This window comes from Muscardinus avellanarius (assembly GCF_963383645.1).
Source record: "Muscardinus avellanarius genome assembly, chromosome: 15".
NCBI classification, from domain to species: Eukaryota; Metazoa; Chordata; class Mammalia; order Rodentia; family Gliridae; genus Muscardinus; species Muscardinus avellanarius.
The window spans coordinates 60,205,005-60,225,900 of record NC_137801.1 but is presented as its reverse complement, the minus strand read 5'-3'; the positions used below and the strand labels follow the sequence as shown (position 1 = coordinate 60,225,900).

General features: G+C 46.2%; 1 protein-coding gene across 1 annotated transcript; it reads right to left on the bottom strand.

Annotated features, from left to right (window-relative positions):
• Positions 1 to 4,945: 4,945 nt before the first annotated feature.
• On the bottom strand, positions 4,946 to 20,693 carry CEP68 (centrosomal protein 68; the record flags this gene model as incomplete). Its single annotated transcript, XM_080711374.1, has 5 exons — positions 4,946 to 5,115; positions 11,871 to 11,967; positions 17,398 to 17,520; positions 18,822 to 20,321; positions 20,442 to 20,693. The coding sequence occupies 5 exons, from the start codon at positions 20,691 to 20,693 to the stop codon at positions 4,946 to 4,948; spliced, it is 2,142 nt and encodes a 713-aa protein (XP_080567500.1).
• Between the last annotated feature and the right edge of the window lie 203 nt (positions 20,694 to 20,896).

Below are 20,896 nucleotides of genomic sequence, written 5' to 3'. Positions count from 1 at the left end.
ACACTGTATGGGAAACAAGTTGAGAATGTGCTGTCTAGCCCATCAGCTCTGTTCCTTCTCTCAAACTCTTTGGAATGGGTCCACTGATGAGTGTCTGTTAACTCATCTGTGGTAGAGGGGAAGGCAGCACACAAGGGATCAGATAGGGCCCTCTGATGTTCTGCGCCGAGTCAGATGTCAACTACTTTATCCATCACAATTGTATAACTCCTGTTGGTGGAGTTTAAGCATTAAAGTAGAAAAAGCAGAAAACTTGGCTGCCCTAATTTTAGAAACTATATCCCTAAAAATTAACTGAAAACGTGAATGCTGGGTGGGACTTACAAATGAGAGAAATATATTTATTTCGGTGAAATTTTTGCATGTGTGAAAATTTTGTTAAATAGGACCTTCAAGATTGTGGGGTTTGTTATTTGTGGGAAACACAAATCTTTTGCGGATACTAGCATTTTAAGGTGACAGATGTCAAAGATTGTTTCCTTGGAATGAAGAAACAGCCAAAACATTCTTCATATGGGGCTGGGGGTGTGGCTGTTGGCAACACATTTTATTGTGGGGTCTTTCAATGAGAAAATTTAAGCTAAAAACAAGCCAAAAATTATAGGTTTTTTATTTTTCACTAAACAGGCAATTGAAATACATGGTACAAAAATAAATGGTAAGATTATTGTAAAATGAAATGGACAGAATAAATATTCAATTTACTTTTCCATCTATGAGAATTTCACAATAAAATCATAGTTTACTTTGTATTATAGACGTGCTTGTTGGATCTATTCATCCTTACATAAGGCAACTGACAAATCCTGAAGTTACCAATAGTTATTTGGGAGATTTTTTTTAGTGCTTCATAAAAAGGGTCTTTGTCTTAGCGATATAATATAAAGGGGAAAGAGTTCAAAAACTATTTTCTAAAATAGCTAAATGATACAAAACAGATACTAGACAATGTGATGTCATGCACTTTCGTTTTATACAGAAGTTCCATTTGTCAGCTTATGCTTGGTGAGTTAGCATAAAACATTATATAAATTTAATAAGTGAGCATATTTACAAACTTAGTTTGGAAAATTCTATTGTTTTTTCCCCCAGGGCAATCAAAATTGGGACTTACCACAACACATTTCACCATGCTTCACTATTTGTTTTTATGTATATGACAATAAATGTAGTTTTGAAAAAATATATATTCCCATTTCTAAGCCTATTTTCAAGTACAAACATTTCAAGGCTACGATGAGCTTTAACCTGTTCACATAATAAAGAGAACTATCACTTGTTTTAACTATAGTGACTGCCATAAATTAGCTTATGCAATGAAGAATGTTCTCAGCAGTGGCAAGCTGTGGGAAATCTTTACAGAATGATGGCCATTATTGTCTGAGCAGTAACAGCCAGATCACTGTTCTTGGATAGAAATTTCCTTTAGCATATTCAGTGCTATTCCAGCATGTTTTGCATCATTTGTCTTTGATATTCCTATTTGAGCTTCAAAACAGCCCTAAATCTTAACATTTTTTTTAGCTCTGAATCTACAACAAAAACCCATTCTGGAAACTGCCAGTCTAGCCTTTGCTTTTTTTTTTTCTTTTTAAATGTGTGTGTGGTACTGAGGATTGAACCCAGGGGAAGATCTTATTTTTTGAAAATAGAGACGGTCTTGTTAGGTTGCTGAGTCTCACTACTTGCTGAGGGTGGCAGTGAACCTGCGATCCTTCTGTCTCAGCCTCCCAAGAGCTGGATTATGGATGTGCACCACCACTAAGAATTTTAATCTTGGTAGTTTGCAGCATGCTAGCCAGCTTGGCTAGCTTGAATCCAACCTGGCCATGCTTGCTCATTAGAAATGCTGCTAGCAACAAGGGAGACCTCAAACAGAAGACACAGTTAACAGTTGTATTGATACTTCTCAGTAGCTGGAGCCAGGTTCAGAAACTTAGCACCTTTTAGTCACACCTTATTTCAAAGAGGATGAGTAAAAATAGCTCAGATCTTCCTCTAAATATAAAATAGCACTTTTTCTGGGAAACAGGTTATTACAAAATAAAATAATCTCAAAATTCTTGTTATACACTGAAGCTAATTTTCCCACATTAAGTGGAAATTTTTGCATTCAGTTGGTCTAACATTTTTCTTTTTTTCTTTTTTTGGTGGTACTGGGGTTCTTGGAAGCCCTTTTACCTCCGGGCTAAACTCCCAGACCTATTTTATATTTTTATTTGGAAACAGGGTCTCTTAAGCCAGTGCGACTGGCTTCGAACCTGCGCCATCCTCCTGTCTCCACCTCTCAAGTGGGAGTACAAGTGTGCGCCACCACGCCCGGCTATATGCCTATTTTTATAACATCTTTTATCCTGATACAGATTTTATTTCATGCTTGACAAACACTAGTAAATGAAGGAGCTTAATTCACATAAGGATTGCTGACATATTTAGTGTAAAAGCACATTCCAGTATGTAGCCACATCAAAGATAAACTACCAGTTTTAGGAATAGAGGCCATTGGACACACCTGCATTTTAATCACTTCTAAGTTTTTAAGAATATTTTGCACAAATGCTTTAACAATTGAGAATTATTTGCTAGGGAGGTTTTTTGTCTTTTAAAATCTCACCATGTATAAAATCAAGATTAATCGAACGCCAGGCGTGGTGACGCACGTTGTAATCCCAGTGCTTGGGAGGCTGAGACGAGGATCGCACAGGTTCGAAGCCAGCCTCAGCTACCGAGTGAGGCTCTCAGCAACTACTTGAGACCCTGTTTCTAATAAAATATAAAATAGGTCTTGAAGTGTAGTCCAGAGGTAGAAAGACCCTGGGTTCCATCCCCAGTACCACCAAGGGGGGAAAAAAATTGGAGATGGCAGAATCATAAAATAGTTTATTTCTGATTATGGTAAATCATACCATAGTAGCAAGTGGCACCTGAAATATTGTATTTTCTGTGTAGCTACTGTGAATAGCTAATCTTTAAATATTGTAATAGCTATTTTCTAGTAATTATAAAGACCTAGCAGTTTAAAGCAGAAAAAAGTCACATTTAATAATAGAACTTTAGATCCTATGTTAATGTATCACTTTGATATTCATTCAGGGCCCAAATAGACCTTTTAAGTTAAGTGCTTTTTTGGTAGAATCTGCAGAGTACTAACACCGGTGTCACCTTCCTTCAGAAGGTCTAGGATTGTTGATTTTTCTTAAACAACAAAGAATTCCTTTTTTCCTTCACTATTGACAGCTTCTGATTCTGTAGTGAACCAGGCTGTGTGACCCTCTCCATTTCGTTCCCTGACTTTGGACTAGTCTTTGAAGGGAGAGTAGGAATGGAGAGGCCTCCTCCCAGAGCCCTTAAAGCTTGCTCATCAGCTCCACAGCAGTGCTGAGGCACAATGGCGGTTCTCAAACAACTTCCTGCTGAACTCTCCTTTACGGTACTAGCTAGCCAGGAAGGTGGAGACCTAAGCCCTGAAAGTGGCAAAAGGTGTCATGATTGTCCAAAGTAGTTTGCAGAGGTTCTATCTACCCCCCTTCTGCAGACAAAAGGGTTTAAAAAGTCTTCTAGCTGAAAACCTTCAAAGAAACATACAAACTTAACTCTCACCTTAATGAAAAGACTGAAGGTTTCTGGCCAACCAACCACTTTTTTCAATCTTTTGGATCCTGTTTTATGCCTGAGAATACCAAGTATTTGGGACTTTTCTTCTCAAAGCAGCCTTCTTGTAAGTGATCTCAGCAGGTAGATTTTAAGAGCTTTGTTTGCTTTTTTGTTTTTGTTTTTGTGTTTACTGGACAGGGAGAAGCAAGGCCTATGAGTTTTTTACTATTTTAACAAAAATTGCAAAGCCACATGCTTTTTGTAGAGAAGTACCAAAAGGAAAACTGTGGCTTGGAAGGATTCACTCTAAATAAAAACTAACTCGGCCTCTACTTCAGAGAAGAGAAAGGCAGTTTAAAGCTAGTATATTAGCATTCAGTTTCCACCTTGACTTAACTGTTAAATGGCCCTTGTATAAGGACTTGCCAGTTTTCTCCTCACGAGCCAACTTTTGGCTGCTCTCATTCTTTCTGAGAAAATGCCTGGAAGAGAAAAAAGTACTTGTTACAGGCATAATGCTGCTGAGGAAAAGACAGCTGCAGTCGCTTGCGTCCGTTTCAGAACTGACTTCAGTTGCTTTGATGCAAATACAGGGGCTTGCTCAACTCTCACCTAGAAAATCAAGTTGAGCACTGTGAACGTGTCGTAGGAGGAGACTTCCCGAGAAAGTAGCTGTGGAATCCTGAAGAGCACTGGGCAGTGGCGGCCCCTTGGTGGGTGCCAGGTAACCCTCCTCACCCCCTTCCCGCCATTCCCTGCTTGACATTCTGAGGGATAAAGGTTTAACACTTAAGTCTCCAGTGTGTTACCTCATTATTCCCCAGCCCCTACTGGAAGGGAGTGGGAAGTTTGCAGAGACCCTTTTTGAGAAGGGGTCGGTGTGGAGCTGGCAGTGACTCTGGGTTTCTGTGGGCACTCAGCGCTCAGAGGTGCCTGAAGAGGGCACACCAAAGCAGCTGGGTGAGAGGAGCCTCCAAGACGGGCAACTGGTCACAGCCCCAGACTGGAGATAAGTACATGTGCAGAAAGAAAGTATGGGTCAAACTTTGCTGCTGTTCTCTGGGTGGCAGTAGTAATGGGGAACATAATGAAGAAATGGGATTCTGGGGCGCTCTTGTCCTCTGCAGGCGGCAGGGGTGAAGCTAGGTGATGGAAGGCACTAACATGGGCTTTCCCCACACGGAAGACCCACGGCTCCTTCCTAATGGCAATGGCTCTTCTCAGTACCCTGGGCTGCCCTCTTCCGGCATTTCAACCTCTCTGAGCTCAAGCAGTCTATGGTGAGGGCAGGTCTGTGCCACATCCACACTGGGTTAGAAGGCAGGCTTCCTGGGTCCCTCTACTTACCAGGTCAAACTCCTTCACAAGGACGCTCTGTTGCCACCATTGGCTTACTGTCAGGGACGAGGGTGCAGCCAGCCAGCATGTCCAAAGAGGTTAAGATAGAGTCATAAAGGCGATCTGCATGGCTCTCCAGCTCCCCAGACTGCTTCGCGATCCTCCCAAGGACATCCTTTAAAACTAACAATGAAGTTATTCAGAGATACATTTAGCTCAGAATAGTACTATGACAATTGTTTCAGAATGTCCACCTTTAACACTGATAGTCCAGGGACTTAGGCTGAATGGAGAACCTATGTTAATTTCTGATTAAAACTGAGAGAATTCAAAGGCCACACTTGGGGATTACAGGAAGGCAGAGACATGGCTCTCTGGTGGATGATGTCTGGCTTTAGAGTGAGGATGCTAGGCCCTGTTCCCAGCTCAACTTGTTGGCCAGGGCGACTGACATTTCACCCATGGTGGCCTGGTAGTGTATTGGAGGATGCTTGTAAACCCTTCTTAAGTGAGCACTTAAAAGGGAAATGATCTGTGAACAGGCTGTGATGAGAACTGGTGGCCAGGGCTTGCTCCTAGGGTGCTGGAATGCTCCTGTGAGGAAGGGACAGGCCGTGGTCACAGCACACCATGCACAACAGGCCTATTATTCTTTTTCTTTAAAAGAATTTATTTTGTTAAACACAAAGGCTGCCTTGGCTTCCGGCGCTTTATCAGCTGTGTTAACATGCTCCTGGTTTCCTGCCACAGCTAGGACATCTGCCAGCAGAGGAAGAGAAGGGGAAGCTGTGTATCTCAGGCAGTGCTGGCTGGATGGGCGGAAGCAGAAGGAACAGGGGCGGCTGTGGAGATCAGCTTCTGGAAGGCCACGCCAGCGCCCTGTCATCCGGCGAAGTGCTGTCCTGACAACTCTGGAGAGAGCTGGTGTGCAGGGGACCCTGCAGCCAGGTCCGGCTGGGCTCGCTTCTCCCTCCACCCTTATCAGCCTTCCTTTGTGTTGCCAGTGGAATTCAGGGAACCTTTCTGTTTGCACTCTTAGGTTATAAGGGGTGTGTGTATGGTACTAGGGGTTGAGCCCAGGCATTTTACCACTGAGCTGCATCCCCACCCTTTTTGAGAGGGGTCTCACTAAATTGCTGAGGCTGGCCTTGAACTTGTGATCCTCTTACCTCAGCCTCTGAGTCACTGGGATTACAGGTGTGTACCACCACACAGGACTCCAGGTTCCAACCGCTTGATCCAATGAAAGGAGTGAAGGCATTAGAGAACCTGCCCTTCAGTGACTGGGTTAAATGTAGGAGGCCTTGGGCTGGAGGCTCAGGTACAGACCTACTAAAGGGAGGTAAGCTCTGGCGTTACCCTAAGGTTACTTAGAGCCCAGTGACGAGGCAGGCTCTCAAGACGCTCGCAGGAGAGTGCTGGGAGAGGACAGGGAAGGGCAATGTATGAATCTGAAAGAACCTAGATACCTATCTGAGAACTAAGATTTACCCCCAAAGCCTCTTCTGGCCAGTAAAATACCCCAGGTGTGTGTGTGTGTGTGTGTGTGTGTGTGTGTGTGTGTGTGTGTGTGTGTGTGTTACTGAAGATGAAACCTTGGAGCTTTCTACCCCCAGGCTACATGCTCAGACCCATTTTATATTTTATTTGGAAACAGGGTCTCACTAAGTTGCTGAGAGCCTAAATAGCTGAGTTGAGGCTGGCTTCAAACCTGCGCGATCCTCCTGTCTCAGCCTCCCAAGCACGGGGATTACAAGCGTGCGCCACCACGGCCTGCTTCCCCAGATCCCTTTTGAGAGCAGGGCCAAGGAGAATGTTATTACAGGCTAGGCAATGAACAGTATTGGGTTGATTAAGTGAAGGTTAAACAATAATGTTCTGTATGTGTGTAGTCCTAGGGATTCTACCCCCAAGGCACACTCCCAGCCCTATTTTATCTATTATTTCGAAACAGAACAGCCTCTCACTAAATTGTGGAGGGCTCACTAAATTGCTGAGGTTGGCTGTGAACCTGTGATCCTCCTGTCTCAGCCTCCAGAGTACTGGGATTACAAGCATACGCCACCACACCCAGCTCAAAACTTATAACTATAAAACTATATACAAAACTGAAGCCTATATGCATGTGGCGTCCAGGAAAAAAGGTAGCTCCTATGTTTGGGCCCTCCCCTGCTGAGGCCCCCACACATCCGGACACTTGACAGCAGCAAAAAGCCAGCACATGGGCTGCCTGAGGTGGGTTCACAACTCTCTAAGGGAAGAGTTATAACAGCATATCACAGAGCTTTGATTAAATGACAAAAAATAATGTGAGAACCGTTTCAGCCCAGGCTAAATGTTCCAAAATGCTGGTGTAACCATAGCAGCAAAGAAACTTAGCATGAGTCTGCACCCTGATAGGAAACCTAAAAATTATAGTGCAAAACCTGGGAAGGGCCAAAACGGGCCGTGAGGACAGAGGGCTACTGAGGGCTCACATATTTCACCCTGGAAATCACTTCCTGCGCGCAAACCCTTCGGTGGTTGCTGTCCAGCAAACCCCTCCACCGCTGTTTTTTTTTTTTTTTTTTTTTTGCGAGTTTGGAGGTGGAACCCAGGAGCATTCTACCTCTGGGCTACATCCCCTGCCCTGTTTTTTATTTTTTACTTTGAAACAGGGTCTCAGTAAGTTGCGGAGGGCCTCACTAAGTAGCTGAGGCTGTCAGTGAACCGCCATCCTCCAGTTTCAGCCTCCTGAATGCTGGGATTACAAGCGTGCGCCACCACGCCTGGCTCCCTCCACCACTCTTGACGGCTCTGGCTGCCATGGGCAGTATCTGAAGATGCTTTGGAGGGTCACAACTCTGGAGTGGAGCGAGCTCACTGATACCTAGTAGACCAGGGATGCCACTAAACATCCTGCAATGCCCAAGAAAACCCCGAGGACGAGTTACCAGCCCCAGGCGGCACCTGGGCTGAGAAGCCCTGTTCATGCCACCTCCTTGTTCGCGCTTGCTCACGGCTGTGGAGGAGGGCCTCAACTGCTGCTCTACCCCCAGGGTAGCATCCCCGTTCCTTATGCTGTTTGATTCTGGTGGAAATCCCACCGGCTCAAAAATAAGGAATACAGATGGGCACTTTAGGCACTTGTTTGTACAGCTGAACAGGAAATTAGGGCTGCTTTTGGGAGTGCATCAGTTCAAGGCTTTAACCTCAGCCTCACCCATCTTCCATATCATACCTTCCCCCACAAGGACAAGACGAGCACCCGGCACACTTAGTAATGCTAACGTCTCTGATTTTCACAGTTCTGACTCGAAGCCCGTTCTGCTGACTGTGTTGACCTGGACTTGCCAGCCACGGCCACCCTATCCCCTCACGAGTTTACTTCTTCAGTCTATTCCGAGAATAGACTCTTCTCACATTTTTTTGATCAGTGTGGTGCTTTTCTGAAACAGATCCTTCCCCAAAGCAGAATGTAAAGTAGCCCAGTGAGGTGGGGAACCCAGGGCTACCCACTGAACACCCTGGCCACAACTAAGGACTGCTGGCTTGGAAACCAGGATTCCCACCCAGAACATCGGGGAAATATAAAATGGAAAGAGTGCTGTTTCTGCTGGCAGGTTTGATGACTCTTTTTTTGGTGCCCGATAGATTTGTTTTTAAGACTACAACTGCCCCACTGTTGGTTGGCAAGGAAAGTGACGTGATGAGCTGGTGGATGGCTATCATGGGCAGGGGGTGCATGGGGATAGGGTGGGTGTTCTCGTAATACAAGCTTCTCACCAGGTGCAGTGCGGGTCCCTAGGCCTGTTGCTGAAAGGGATTACGCTCTGGCTAAGTTCATAACCTCAAGCACATAAACTTGGTCTTACGCCCATTCCTGTGAGCCCAGCTACTCAGGAAGCTGAGGCAGGAGGGTTGCAAGTTTGAGAGCAGCCTGGGCAATTCAGTGGATCCTATTTCAAAAATAAAATTTAAAAGAGGGGCTGAAGATGTAGCTTAGTGGTAGACGATTTACCTAGTACATGCAAGGCCCTGGGTTTAATTTCATGCCAAAAACCAAGATAAGGCCAAAACAAAAAAATCTCAAGCACATAAAAACAGACACAAACCACTAGAACAGAACAGGGAATCCAGAAATAAATCCACACATCTCCAGCCAATTGATTTTTTTTTTTTTTTTGGTGGCACTGGGGGTGAAACCCAGAGACTTTCTACCTCCGGACTATACTCCCACACCTATTTTTTTTTAATTTTATTTGGAAACAGGGTCTCACTAAGTTGCTGAGAGCCTCACTAAGTAGCTGAGGCTGACTTCGAACCTGTGCGATCCTCCTATCTCAGCCTCCCAAGCGCTGGGATTACAAGCGTGCGCTACCACGCCCGGCCTCCCAGCCAATTGATTTTTAATAATGGCAGCAAGAACAGAGGAGAAAGAGCAGAAGACTGAAACCTGACCCCATCTCTCACCTTGAACAAAAGCAACCCAAAATGAAGACAAAGACAAACTAAGACCTCAAACATGACACCACTAAAAGAAAACAAAGGCCAGGACACTAATCTGGGCAAAGATTTCTGGATATGACCCTAAAAGCATAGGCAACAAGAAGTGACAAACAGGATCACATCACACTCTTCTGCACAGCAAAGAAAATAATCAGCAGAATGAAGAGACAGCCCACAAGAGGGGGAAACGTGTAAACTGACAGATATTTTCTCTCAGAATATATATGGAATTCAAACAATAAAACAATCTGATTAAAAAATGGGTGATTAACTGAACAAACATTCTCAAAAAAAGTTATGATGCCTGGGCTGGTGGCACACCCCTAATCCCAGTACTTGGAGGCTGAGACACGAGGATCACAGGCTCCTGGCCAGCCTCAGCAACTTAGTGACAGTCAACTTCAAAATAAAATAGACTCGGGGAGGGGGGTAGGTCAGAGGTAGAATGCCCCTGGGTGCAATCCCCAGCACCACACCAAAAATGAGCCATGACAACAAATATATGAAAAGACATTCACTATCACGGTGGGAAATGCAAATCAAAACCACAAGGAGACACAATCTTATTGTAGTTACAATGGCTACTAGTAAAAAGACAATGGTGAGGATGTGGAAAAAGGGGAACGCTCACCACAGTTGGTGGGAATGTCAGTCTACAGTGGCTCTGCCAAACAGTATGGGGTTCCTTAAGAAACTGGAAACAGGTCTGCCACATGACCCAGCAACCCCACTACGGGTGTATCTCCAAGGAAAATGAAATCAGTGTGCCAGAGACACATTTACACTCATGTTTACTGCAACACTATTCATGTAGTGATGGATGATGAGGGAAATGTGGAAAATACAGTGATATATTATTAAATTTGCAAAAGCCAGGCGTGGTGGCGCACGCTTGTAATCCCCGCGTTTGGGAGGCCGAGACAGGAGGATCGCACAGGTTCAAAGCCAGCCTCAGCTATTTAGTGAGGCTTTCAGCAACTTAGTGAGACCCTGTTTCCAAATAAAATATAAAAAGGGTCTGGGAGTATAGCCTGGAGGTAGAAAGCCTCTGGGTTCCACCCCCAGTAGCACCAAAAAAAAAAAAAAAAAAAAAAAATGCAAGCCGGGCGTGGTGGCACACACTTGTAATCCCAACATTTAGGAGGCTGAAACTGGAGGATCACAGTTCTCCCTGTTTCAAAATAAAGAATAAGAAAAAAACTGGGCAGGGGGTGTAGCTCGGAGGTCAAATGCATCTGTGTTCCATCCCCAGACCCGCCAAAAAATAAATAAATAAATAAATTTGCAGTAACATGGGTAAAAGTGAAGAGAATCATGTTAAGTGAAATAAGACAGGTGCACATAGAAGAATATTTTGTTCTCACTTATACGTGAGAAAGTTATCTTATGAAAAGGTGGAAGATGGGAGGTGGAGAGCATGATTAACGGGTACAGGAGTACAGCTGAATAGTATAAATAATTTCTAATGCGTTGTGTTAGAGATTAAATCTAGGACTTGTGTGTGCCACTGAGCTCTATCCCCAGCTCCAATTCTTTTTGTTTAAGGTACTGGGGATTGAACCTAGGAGCATTCTTTCTCTGAGTTACACTCCCAACCCTTTTGAAACCAGGTCTCACTAGTTGATGGGAGTCTCACTACTTGCTGAGGCTGTCCTTGAACCTGTGATCCTCCACTCTCAGCTCCCCAAGTACTGGGATTACAAGTGGATCACCATGTCCAGCTCCTAGCTCCAATTCTAATGGTGTAAGCACAGAAACTATGGTTGACAACAATTAAATGTATTTTTCAAACTAGCCTGGAAAGAGTATTTTGAATGTTCAGACACAAAGTGAAAATGATGTGTGTGTGTGTGTGTGTGTGTGTGTGTGTGTGTGTGTGTTTTAGTGGTGGAACCCAGGAGCTTTCTATCTCTGAGCTAACTCCCAGACCTATTTTATATTTTATTTAGAAACAGGGTCTCACTAAGTTGCTGAAAGCCTAAGTAGCTGAGGCTGGCTTTGAACCTGCGTGATCCTCCTGTCTCAGCCTTCCAAGCGCTGGGATTACAAGTGTGTGTCACCACGCCCAGCTGAAAATGATAAATTTTTGAAATGATTTTTTTTTTTTGCCATACTGGGGATGGAACCCAGGGGCATTCGACCCCTCCAAGCTACACCCCCTGCCCTATTTTTTATTCTTTATTTTGAAACAGTTTCACTAAGTTACAGAGGGCCTCACTAAGTAGATGAGGCTGTACAAGAACAGTGATCCTCCAGTCTCAGCCTGCCAAATGCTGGGATTATAAGCGTGCGCCACCACGCCCGGCTGAAATGATTAATATACCAATTACCCTGATTTGTTTGTTACACATCGTATACACGTGTTGAAATGCCACACGATACCCCATAAATATATACAATTATATGTCAATCAAAATTAAAAAATATATTAAAGCCCTTAAGCATCTCACCTGGGGTGTTATCCAATAGACACTGGAGAAGAATCTCCCCTTTCTGTAACACGCTCTCCGTCAGGGACTGATGTTCATCTATATCTCTTTTAAATTGCTTAAGACATATCAGGAAAAGAAAACAATCATTACCACTGTTTTGCAAATTCAGTTCAAAATGATCATCATGCAAGGTATTTTGATTTCCCCAAAATGAAACACATCCATCATCTGGTCTGCAGAATTATGCAAGCAAGCAATGTAGTTTAATGTTAACATCTTTGAGCTCAGGGGAACTGTTTAGTTTAACATCAGGAGTTTTCTTTTGCCTGACAGAGGCTGGCTCATGAACAGCTTGAAGTCAGGGATAAGAACTTTATGAAGCCAGGCGTGGTCATGCACGCTTGTAATTCCCGCATTCAGGGAGACAGAGAAAGGAGGATCATGATTCCCAGACAGTCTCAGCTACTTAGTGAGACCCTTTGCAACTCAGTGAGACCCTGTTTCAAAAAAATAAAAAGACTAAAAAATAGGACTGGTGGTGTAGCTCGGCCCCAGTACCGCAAAACAAAACAAAACAAAAAACCTTTATGAGATTCTCTTTAATTTAGAGGTACAAGATTCCCAAAATAAGTTGCATTCTATCCGAAAATAAGTTGTTTTCTTTCCAAAAGGGCCTGATAATAAGCCACGAATGACCTGCCATTTGGGGGGCTTCTGCCCCTACCTCGGCAGCCTCCTCTGTAGACCTCCAGGTTTGCTGCCTCAGCAGGTACAAAGTGGCAAGTTTCCAAGCAGCTCACCTGTTTTCTCTTCTTCACAACTACCAAGCTTGCAGCTGACTGCTTCTGATCTTCCTTTAGCTGTTAAGAAGTCAAATCCAGGACCACCTATAATCTATGGGGCAGAACTTTGTGCTTAACTTTCTGAAATGATCATTTTACTCTTGGATTTACTGTTTTCCAGTCTTCAGTCTTCCCTTTTTTTTTTTTTTTTTTTGGTGGTGCTGGGGTTTGAATCCAGGAGCATTCTAAACTCTGAGCTATACCTTAGCCCTATTTTTTTATATGAAAACAGGGTCTTGCTAAGTTGCAGAGGAGGCTGGTTTTGAACGCACAATCCTCCTGTCAGCCTCCTAAGTACTGGGATTCCACCTGGCTTTCAATCTTACTGTATCCTGATTCCTACAGTGATGTTATTCTCTGGTGCTCTATGTAGTCTAGATGTTGCTTCAACCCCAATATGTTAACATAGTGTACAAGTCTATGAGTCTCAGTTAAAATACGTTAGCATATGCCGGCCGTGGTGGCACACACTTGTAATCCCTGCACTTGGGAGGCTGAGACAGGAGGATCACACAGGTGAGAATCCAGCTTCAGCTACTTAGTGAGGCTCTCAGTAACTTAGTGACCCTGTTTCTAAATAAAGCATAAAATAGGTCTGGGAATATAACCCTGGGTTCCATCCCCAGTACTACCACACACACACACAAAGTTAGCTTATAAAGATTTTATTTTGGGGGGGAGTGTTTTTGCAGTAGTAGGGAATGAACCCAGAAGTGCTCTACTACTGAGCTGCACCCCAGTCCTTTTTTTCCCCCTGAAGTACTGGAGATGGAATCCAGGGACATTCTACCTCCGAACTACACCCCCGGCTCTATTTTTTATTTTTAAACAGGGTCTCACTGAGTCGAAGGGCCTCGCTAAGTAGCTGAGGCTGGCCACGAACCCAGATCCTCCTGTCTCAAACCTCCCAAATGCTGGGATTATAAGCATGCGCTCCCATGCCTGGCTCCCCAAGTCCTTACCCAGGGGTATTCCACCTCCAAGCTACATCCCCAGCCCTATTTTTTAGTCTTTATTTTGAAACACGGTCTCACTGAGTTGTGAAGGGCCTCACTAAGTGGTAGCTGAGGCTGGCTGCAAACCATGATCCTCCTGTCTCAGCCTCCCAAATGCTGAAAATACAAGTGTGTGCCACAATGCCTGGCTCTCATTTTTTAAAATTTTATTTTTTGGTGGTACTGGGGATGAAACCCTTCTACCTCTGGGCTACACTCCCAGACCAATTTTTTATATTTTATTTGGAAACAGGGTCTCTTAAAGCCAGTGAGGCTGGCTTCGAACCTGTGCAATCCTCCAGTCTCTGCCTCCCAAGTGCAGGGATTACAAGTGTGTGCCACCACGCCTGGCTTATTTTTGAAATTTGAGACAGCGTCTCACTAAGTTGCCCAGCCTGGCCTTGAAATTTATGACCTGTCTTCCTGGGATTACAGCCATGCAGGCACAAATTATACTGGATCCTGAGCTAAGCAAGACCCAAGGTAACTCATATGCATGTATGAGCCTTCCAGCATTCTGTGTGGAAGAGAGGTTGATGGTGCAACCTCACTTTGTGACACAGCCGTGTGACATAAGCCTAGGCCTCACTGATCTGCAGGAGCAACTCCTGGCTCAGATTTTAGCTCTACCCACAAACCAAGATGGGTGCTTCTGGCTGGCCTGGAAGCTGAGGTACAGAGGATGGCATGAGGCCAGACAAGGCCACTGAGCTAAGCTTAACAAGGCAATTCCTCTGCTGGCCTTGAGCTCCTGGGGTAGGAGCCTATGTAGGTGCATGTGCGCACACAGCAAAGCACACATGTGGAGTGTGCACACAGAAAACCCTCAGACTCCACCTTCCTCTCCTTCCTCAAGCTCCCGCTGGCTGACACACTCTGGGCTAGCTCTCCCTCCCCACCTCATTTCTATGGGGTGGAGCAGCTGGTCTCTCGGCTCAGGCCCAGGCAGATTTTAGTTGGTCTGAGGTTGAAAACAAAGGCTGTCCTCTAGCCAGGGTGTAGTCCCTGCCAGGCTCTGAGTCAGCTCAGCCCTGGGTGGTACAGCCTTAGCTCAAGTACAGGCAAATCACGCCCTCTTCTGCTGAAGGTAGGTCAGTTTTGTTTTGTTTTGTGGTACTGGGATTTGAACGCAGTGATGTTCTATTCTTAGGTACATCCCAGCCCTATTTTATTTTTTATTTAGAAACAGGGTCTCACTAAGATGCTGAGGCTGGGTTTGAACCTGCCATCCTGCTATTTCAGCCTCCCAAGTGCTGAGATCACAGGCACGCACCATCATGCCCTGCTAAGTCAGGTTTTAAGGTTGTAGAAATCTGAAGAACGGTTTTGGAAAGACCCAGTACACCGGCCCCAGGCTCAGACAACAAATACTGCCTCCACTCCTTCAAAAGGGAGTGGCAGAGGCTTGGCTAACCATTGGTGTTAGAAGTCAGCTGAGGTTAACTGTCTGCTCAGGTTTGTAATAAAACAACCTGGGGAGGCAATTCTCAGAGGGGGGAAAAGTTTTTTCTTAGAGTTACTTTCTCTCCCCTACCCAGCCTTTCCTTAATATATTTCTCTATCTTTAATATCCTTTTCACATGGTATTCTAAATTCCATAAGCTCCCTGTAATGATTTTCTTCTAAGTTCAAAAAGCAACATGTTGCCGGGCATGGTGGCGCACGCTTGTAATCCCCACGCTTGGGAGGCGGAGACAGGAGGATCACGCAGGTTCAAAGCCAGCCACGTGCCCTGGCTTAAGAGACCCTGTTTCCAAATTAAAAAAATATAAAATATGTCTCCTGGAGGTAGAAGGGTTTCCAGGAACCCCAGTACCACCAAAAAAAAAAAAGAAAAAGAAAAAGAAAAAGTAACATGTTACATGTTGGGCGTTTCTCAGTTGTACAGCACTTGATTAGCATGCACCAGGCTTGCGTTCAATATCTCACCCCCCCTTTAACAAAATAAACCATAAAGACCTAAGGGAGAAAAAAGGTAACGTGTTAATCTAAAAAGATGCAGGTGCTTGGCCAGGCGTGGTGGCACACGCTTGTAATCCCCGCGCTTGGGAGGTGGAGACAGGAGGATCGCGCAGATTCGAAGCCAGCCTCGCTGGCTTAGGAGACCGTTTCCAAATAAAAAAACATAAAAAACAGGTCTGGGAGTGTAGCCTGGAGGTAGAAGGGTTTCCAGGAACCCCAGTATCACCAAAATAAATAAATAAATAAATGAATAGATAAATAAATAAATAAATAAGTCTGGGAGTGTAGCCCGGAGGTAGAAGAATTTCCAGGAACCCCAGTACCCCCCACCCCGAACACACACGCACGTGCTGCCCCAGAGGATCAGTCTCCAGGTTCCCAAGTGATAAGGAAGCCAGAAACCCCAGCTATGGAAGGCTTAGGTCTTGAAGAGAGTGAGTCCTGTGAAAACTCCCTGGCTTTGTCCCACTGCACCCCCTTCCCCTCCTAAGTTTTCTGAGCCCATGTCTCTGAACATGGGGCTCTGAGACAGACGGTCTCCTCTATCTTCCTAAAAGCTGGCTTTGAACAAATCCTGCTTTACCTTCATCATTCTGTCTCCCGAGTCTTAGCAGAGGATGATGAGTAGTAAAGTCTTCCCTTCAAAGTTTCAGGGTAACAACTGCATGATTTATCCTCCAATTTAATATATTTTGTTTAGGATAAAGTTAACTAAATCCCACAAGGATGTATTTTTAAAATAACAGAATCTTCAAAAAGGAGGTGAAAAAACCCAAAGCAAAACACACGACCAATTCACACAGCAAACTGGTGTCAGATTTTTGTTTAAATCTGCACTATCAGAATGCCATGGAACCAGGCATGGTGGCACATGCCTGCAGTCCCAGCTACTTGGGAGGCTAGGCTGGACAATCACAAGTTTGAGGCTAACCTGAGCAACTTAGTTGAGACTTTGTCTCAAAATAAAAATTTAAAAAGGGCTGGAGATGTAGCTCAGTGGTATAATGCCACTAGGTTCAATCATCAGTACTGCAAACAAAAAAAGCCTGTACAATTTAATCTCAAATCTTTAAATATCAACACAGTGCAACAGGACTTTCTGTGGTTCTGACAGAGTTCTGTATCTATCCCATCCTGCTAGCCTAGTGGTCACTAGACATCTGTGGTGACTGGACACTTGAAATGTAGTTATTGTAAATGAAAAATCTGAATATTTTTAGTTATTTTTTTCTTTTGGTACTGAGAATTGAACCCAGGGGCATTCTACCTTCAAGCTGCACCCATAATCCTTTTTATTTTGTATAGGGTTTTGCTAAGTTGCCAAAACTGGCCTTGAACCTGTGATCCTCTTAACTCAGCCTCCCGAGTCCTGGGATTACAGGCATGTGCCACTGTACCCTGCTAATTTTACATAATTTAAATAGCCATATATGACCAGTGGGTTTGTAATATCACAGGTCTATAATTATAATCCCTGAGACATTTGGAAAATTGGAATGCAAATCAGCTGAAAGTATTTTTGATTTGAGATAAACAAATTCTCTCAAGTCTACTTGTCCTAGAAGTTAACACATATATTTTACAAAGTGTTCAGCACTCAGAATCTGAAAAGTATCTCTGATTAAATTTCAGGTAAAATAGCCAACTGAGCTACACATACCAGGCATCAGGTTTTTGAAATTTTATTCAGTAATTTTGCCACCACTCCTGGGAGTGAGCAAGCCAGAAGGCAGGGCCACACATTACCCGGTAGAGCTGCAGAGAAGACTTGAGACACGTGAGGCTGGACCTGGACGGAGTCCCAAGGTCAGTAACATCTGCGACATTATACAGCCAGCAGATCAGCTCTTCCAGCTGACAGCAAAACGTCTGCAGAACCAAAAGAATACATGGTGTTACTGACGGAGCTGCTGTTTAAAAAGGCTAAAAATATCTGGATCCTGGGAAATGGCATGCACCTTTCCAGAACTTTCCCTCACAGGGGCATTAGTCTCCTCTCCCTCCCCTGTCCCCACTCCATGACTCCAGATCTCCCTTTGCCAGGGGAGGGAGAAATCCCACTTGGTTCTGTCTCCCCTTAGCCAAATGCGGTACCAAAATATGACAGACTGGAAAAACCTTGCAGGTGAGAGTGAAGCTGAGAAGGAAAAGGGGCTTTGGAATAGCCCAGAAGGTGCAGGCCCGCTAGGGAGAGCAATTCTCCATGCACTAACAATCAAACTGTTCCTGTGGAGAAAGGTGAAGGAAAAACAAATGACTAGATACTCACTAACCTGGACCCAGAAGCAAAAACAGCTTTCACCTCCTGGCATCTCCATCTTTATCACAAAAGGAGGGTACATGGTAACACTGGTCCTACCTGCTCCACAGGTAAAAATAACTCGTGACTTCAGGCAGATCAAAGCCCTCGAGTACTAGACCACAATGCTGGCGTGAGCCCAATGGGGCTCAGAGGCTGCCGCCCTGCAGAGTGCACACAATATATGCTCACTCCTCCTGCTGCTCAGCAGGGAGGCAGGGCGGGGATGCTGGGAAAGCGGATCTTCTGAACCTCTGTCCTGGGTCAGAGACTGCACTGAGTCCTGACATGAATTATTTCAGTTAATTCATGCAGCATACCAAGGAGGCACGGCTCCACATTTTACACACTCAAGAGACTGAACCAGAATTCCAGAGAACACAGCCATGATTCAAATCTAGATCTCTACCCTGTTCACCCTACTCCATGTGGCATTAATTAAATCACCAGCTTCTAACACCACAGAAATGAAGGGTTAGTGGCCAAGAAGTCTAGGACATGGGCCGTCCTATGTCCTTAACTTTGTGGAGTACCACTGTGGTGAAGTAAGCTCTATAATTCCTGCAGGTAAATCAGCCACTCCCTTTGTGAAGCCCAGCGCTTCTTAAAGGCCTCTGTGTGTGGACCCTTTGTGCACAATACGAGGTGGAAGCAACCAGGGTTAGCAGCTAAGAGCCAGTGGGCAAGGTACCTGGCCTTTTTCTGCCTTTTTCTCCTAATAGTAAAACAGGAACAATGGTACTTATCTGGTTAAAGCTGTGAGGACTAAATAAAAGTCCAGCACATGAAGGGCTGTCAGTGCCGGCAAGGTTTTTGGGAAGCTCATAGACAAGGGAAGATGAGACAGGCCCTCTCCGCGCCGCGGCCTTACCTGCACACACTGCACCAGTGGCTCTCTCTCCTGTTCCCCTGCTTTCCTGGGAAGCTGCTCTGTGGCATCTGGGTCTGAGAAAGACCACCTGTCCAGCACACTCGGCAAGGAGGGGCGTGTTTTCAGCAGCCCAGAGGAAGTTCCGAGTGCCTGGCTGCTCACCAGACTGCCTTCCCCGGCAGAGTCCTGGGCCCTGAGCAGGTTGGGCAGGCAGCAGTGGCTCTGGCCCTCGGATTCCCCGGGCCCTTGGAAGGCAGCCCCAGGTGGAGGCTGACTTTGACTGGAGTCTGATGCAAAGGAAGCTGGCCCATTGCTGTCCGACACTTCCAAGGAGCTCTGCCCCTTGGCAGCCTCAGTGGGCAGGGTCACCAAGGTGGGAATGACACCTAGATATGAAATCAAACTAGAAACCTGCGTCAGCCGAGTGGGCAGGGCAAGATACTCGTCGTCACTTTCTGCCTCCTCTTCCAACTTCCATCCAGATACCGTGTGGGCAGGGCCTGGGACGCTCTGGCTGGCCTTCTCCAGTCTGGGCGAGGGCCACCCTCTGTCCCTTGACCTCAGCTGGGGAGAGCCCACCTCCAGGTGCTTGCCCACAGGTAACCAGTCCTTCACAGCCCTCCGGGCTGTCTCTCTGCTCGCCTGAGGAGTATCCCTACTGCCCGGGGCTTTGGGGGTTGAAGCCAACTGGCTCCAAGATGCCACAGCCACACTGCCCTGCTTCTGGGGCATTCCAGAGGACCACCGCTGAAGACCTGACTCTCCAGGCCCAGAAAATGCTGGTGGGCAACTGGGGGAGACATTAGTAGGTGACTTGAGGGTACTTGCTGGGGAGACAGAGAAGCTATCCAGGTCTACACCCGAGTCCTGCAGGACAGGATCAGCCAGCATGTGGTTCTCAAGTCGCTTTGGGAGCTGAGGCCCAGGCCTCAGTGGGTAAGTGTAGTCAAGCAGGTCTTCGTACTCCTTATTTGGGTTCCAGAGGGGAGAGTGGCGGTCGGGAGAAGGAGGCAAGGAATCTGGCAGCACGCAGGCCCAGTACTCAGCCTGGAAGGAGAGGTGCCTCCTGCTGCGCCCAGTACCGTCACCCCCAGAGGCCACAGACTGCGATGCCCACTGGAGCCGAGGCCCTGACCCCACCAGAGAAGGGGCCTCCGGGGGGACAGCCAGCTCTAGGGAGGAGACTTTGGCCAAGGAGTCACTTGGAGTCTCCACCTTCTCTTGGCATCCCTGGAGACTGCTCCCCGTGGAGGAGGCAGACACACTGCCACTGGAGAGCTGAGCAGCAGTGGCACGTGGGCGCACCACAGACGGCCACCATGTGGGGCCAGGGGAACTGGAGACATGAGGCTGCGGCCTGAGACCCAGCACCTGGGGCGAAGCACCTGGGGATGGGTCATCTTCGGTATCAGCATCGTGTCCCGAGCAGAAAGCTGTGGTTCTAGGGATGTTAACACTCGGAGGTGGTGCCCAGGAGGCAGAAAGCTCGGTCTCCTCTATCTGCAAAACAAGAAAGCAAGCACTCAGTGCTGGGGACAGATGCAGGATGGTGAGGAAATGCTGGCACACACTCTCAAAGGACAGCGGGTCAACCCAAAGTCCCATTCACTTACTACCCACCTGGTTTCCCACAGAACGACGCAAAAGGTCTGCAGCCCCCATGCTGGCAGTGCTGGTCCGAGGCAGGTAAGCCCCAGAGGCTCCGGCAGGGGCAGGTAGTCCCTCGGCCCCCCATGTGGAGGTAGGCCCGCCCTCGGCTTCCAGGCGCCCTGGGGTGCCCACCTCTGGCTCCCTGCAGCCCCACCTCCCATGGGGCGAGGCCTTCGCCTCTGCAGCTGCTTCCAACTCTGTCTTCTCTTCCCCCAGGGCCATTGAGTGGTCCCCAGGTCAGGGCTCCCCTGAAGTCTTCAGCTTCCTACGAAACAGGGAAAGAAAAAAATACACATGCTTTACCTCTCTGTCCAGGAAACTTTAGTTCTTAATGATTAAAGCCAACTTTTTTTTTTTTTTTTGGCCCAAAGAAAACAAATGGCAAGTACTTCTTCAGGGAGCGCCAAGGTCTGGGTTTTCCAGCA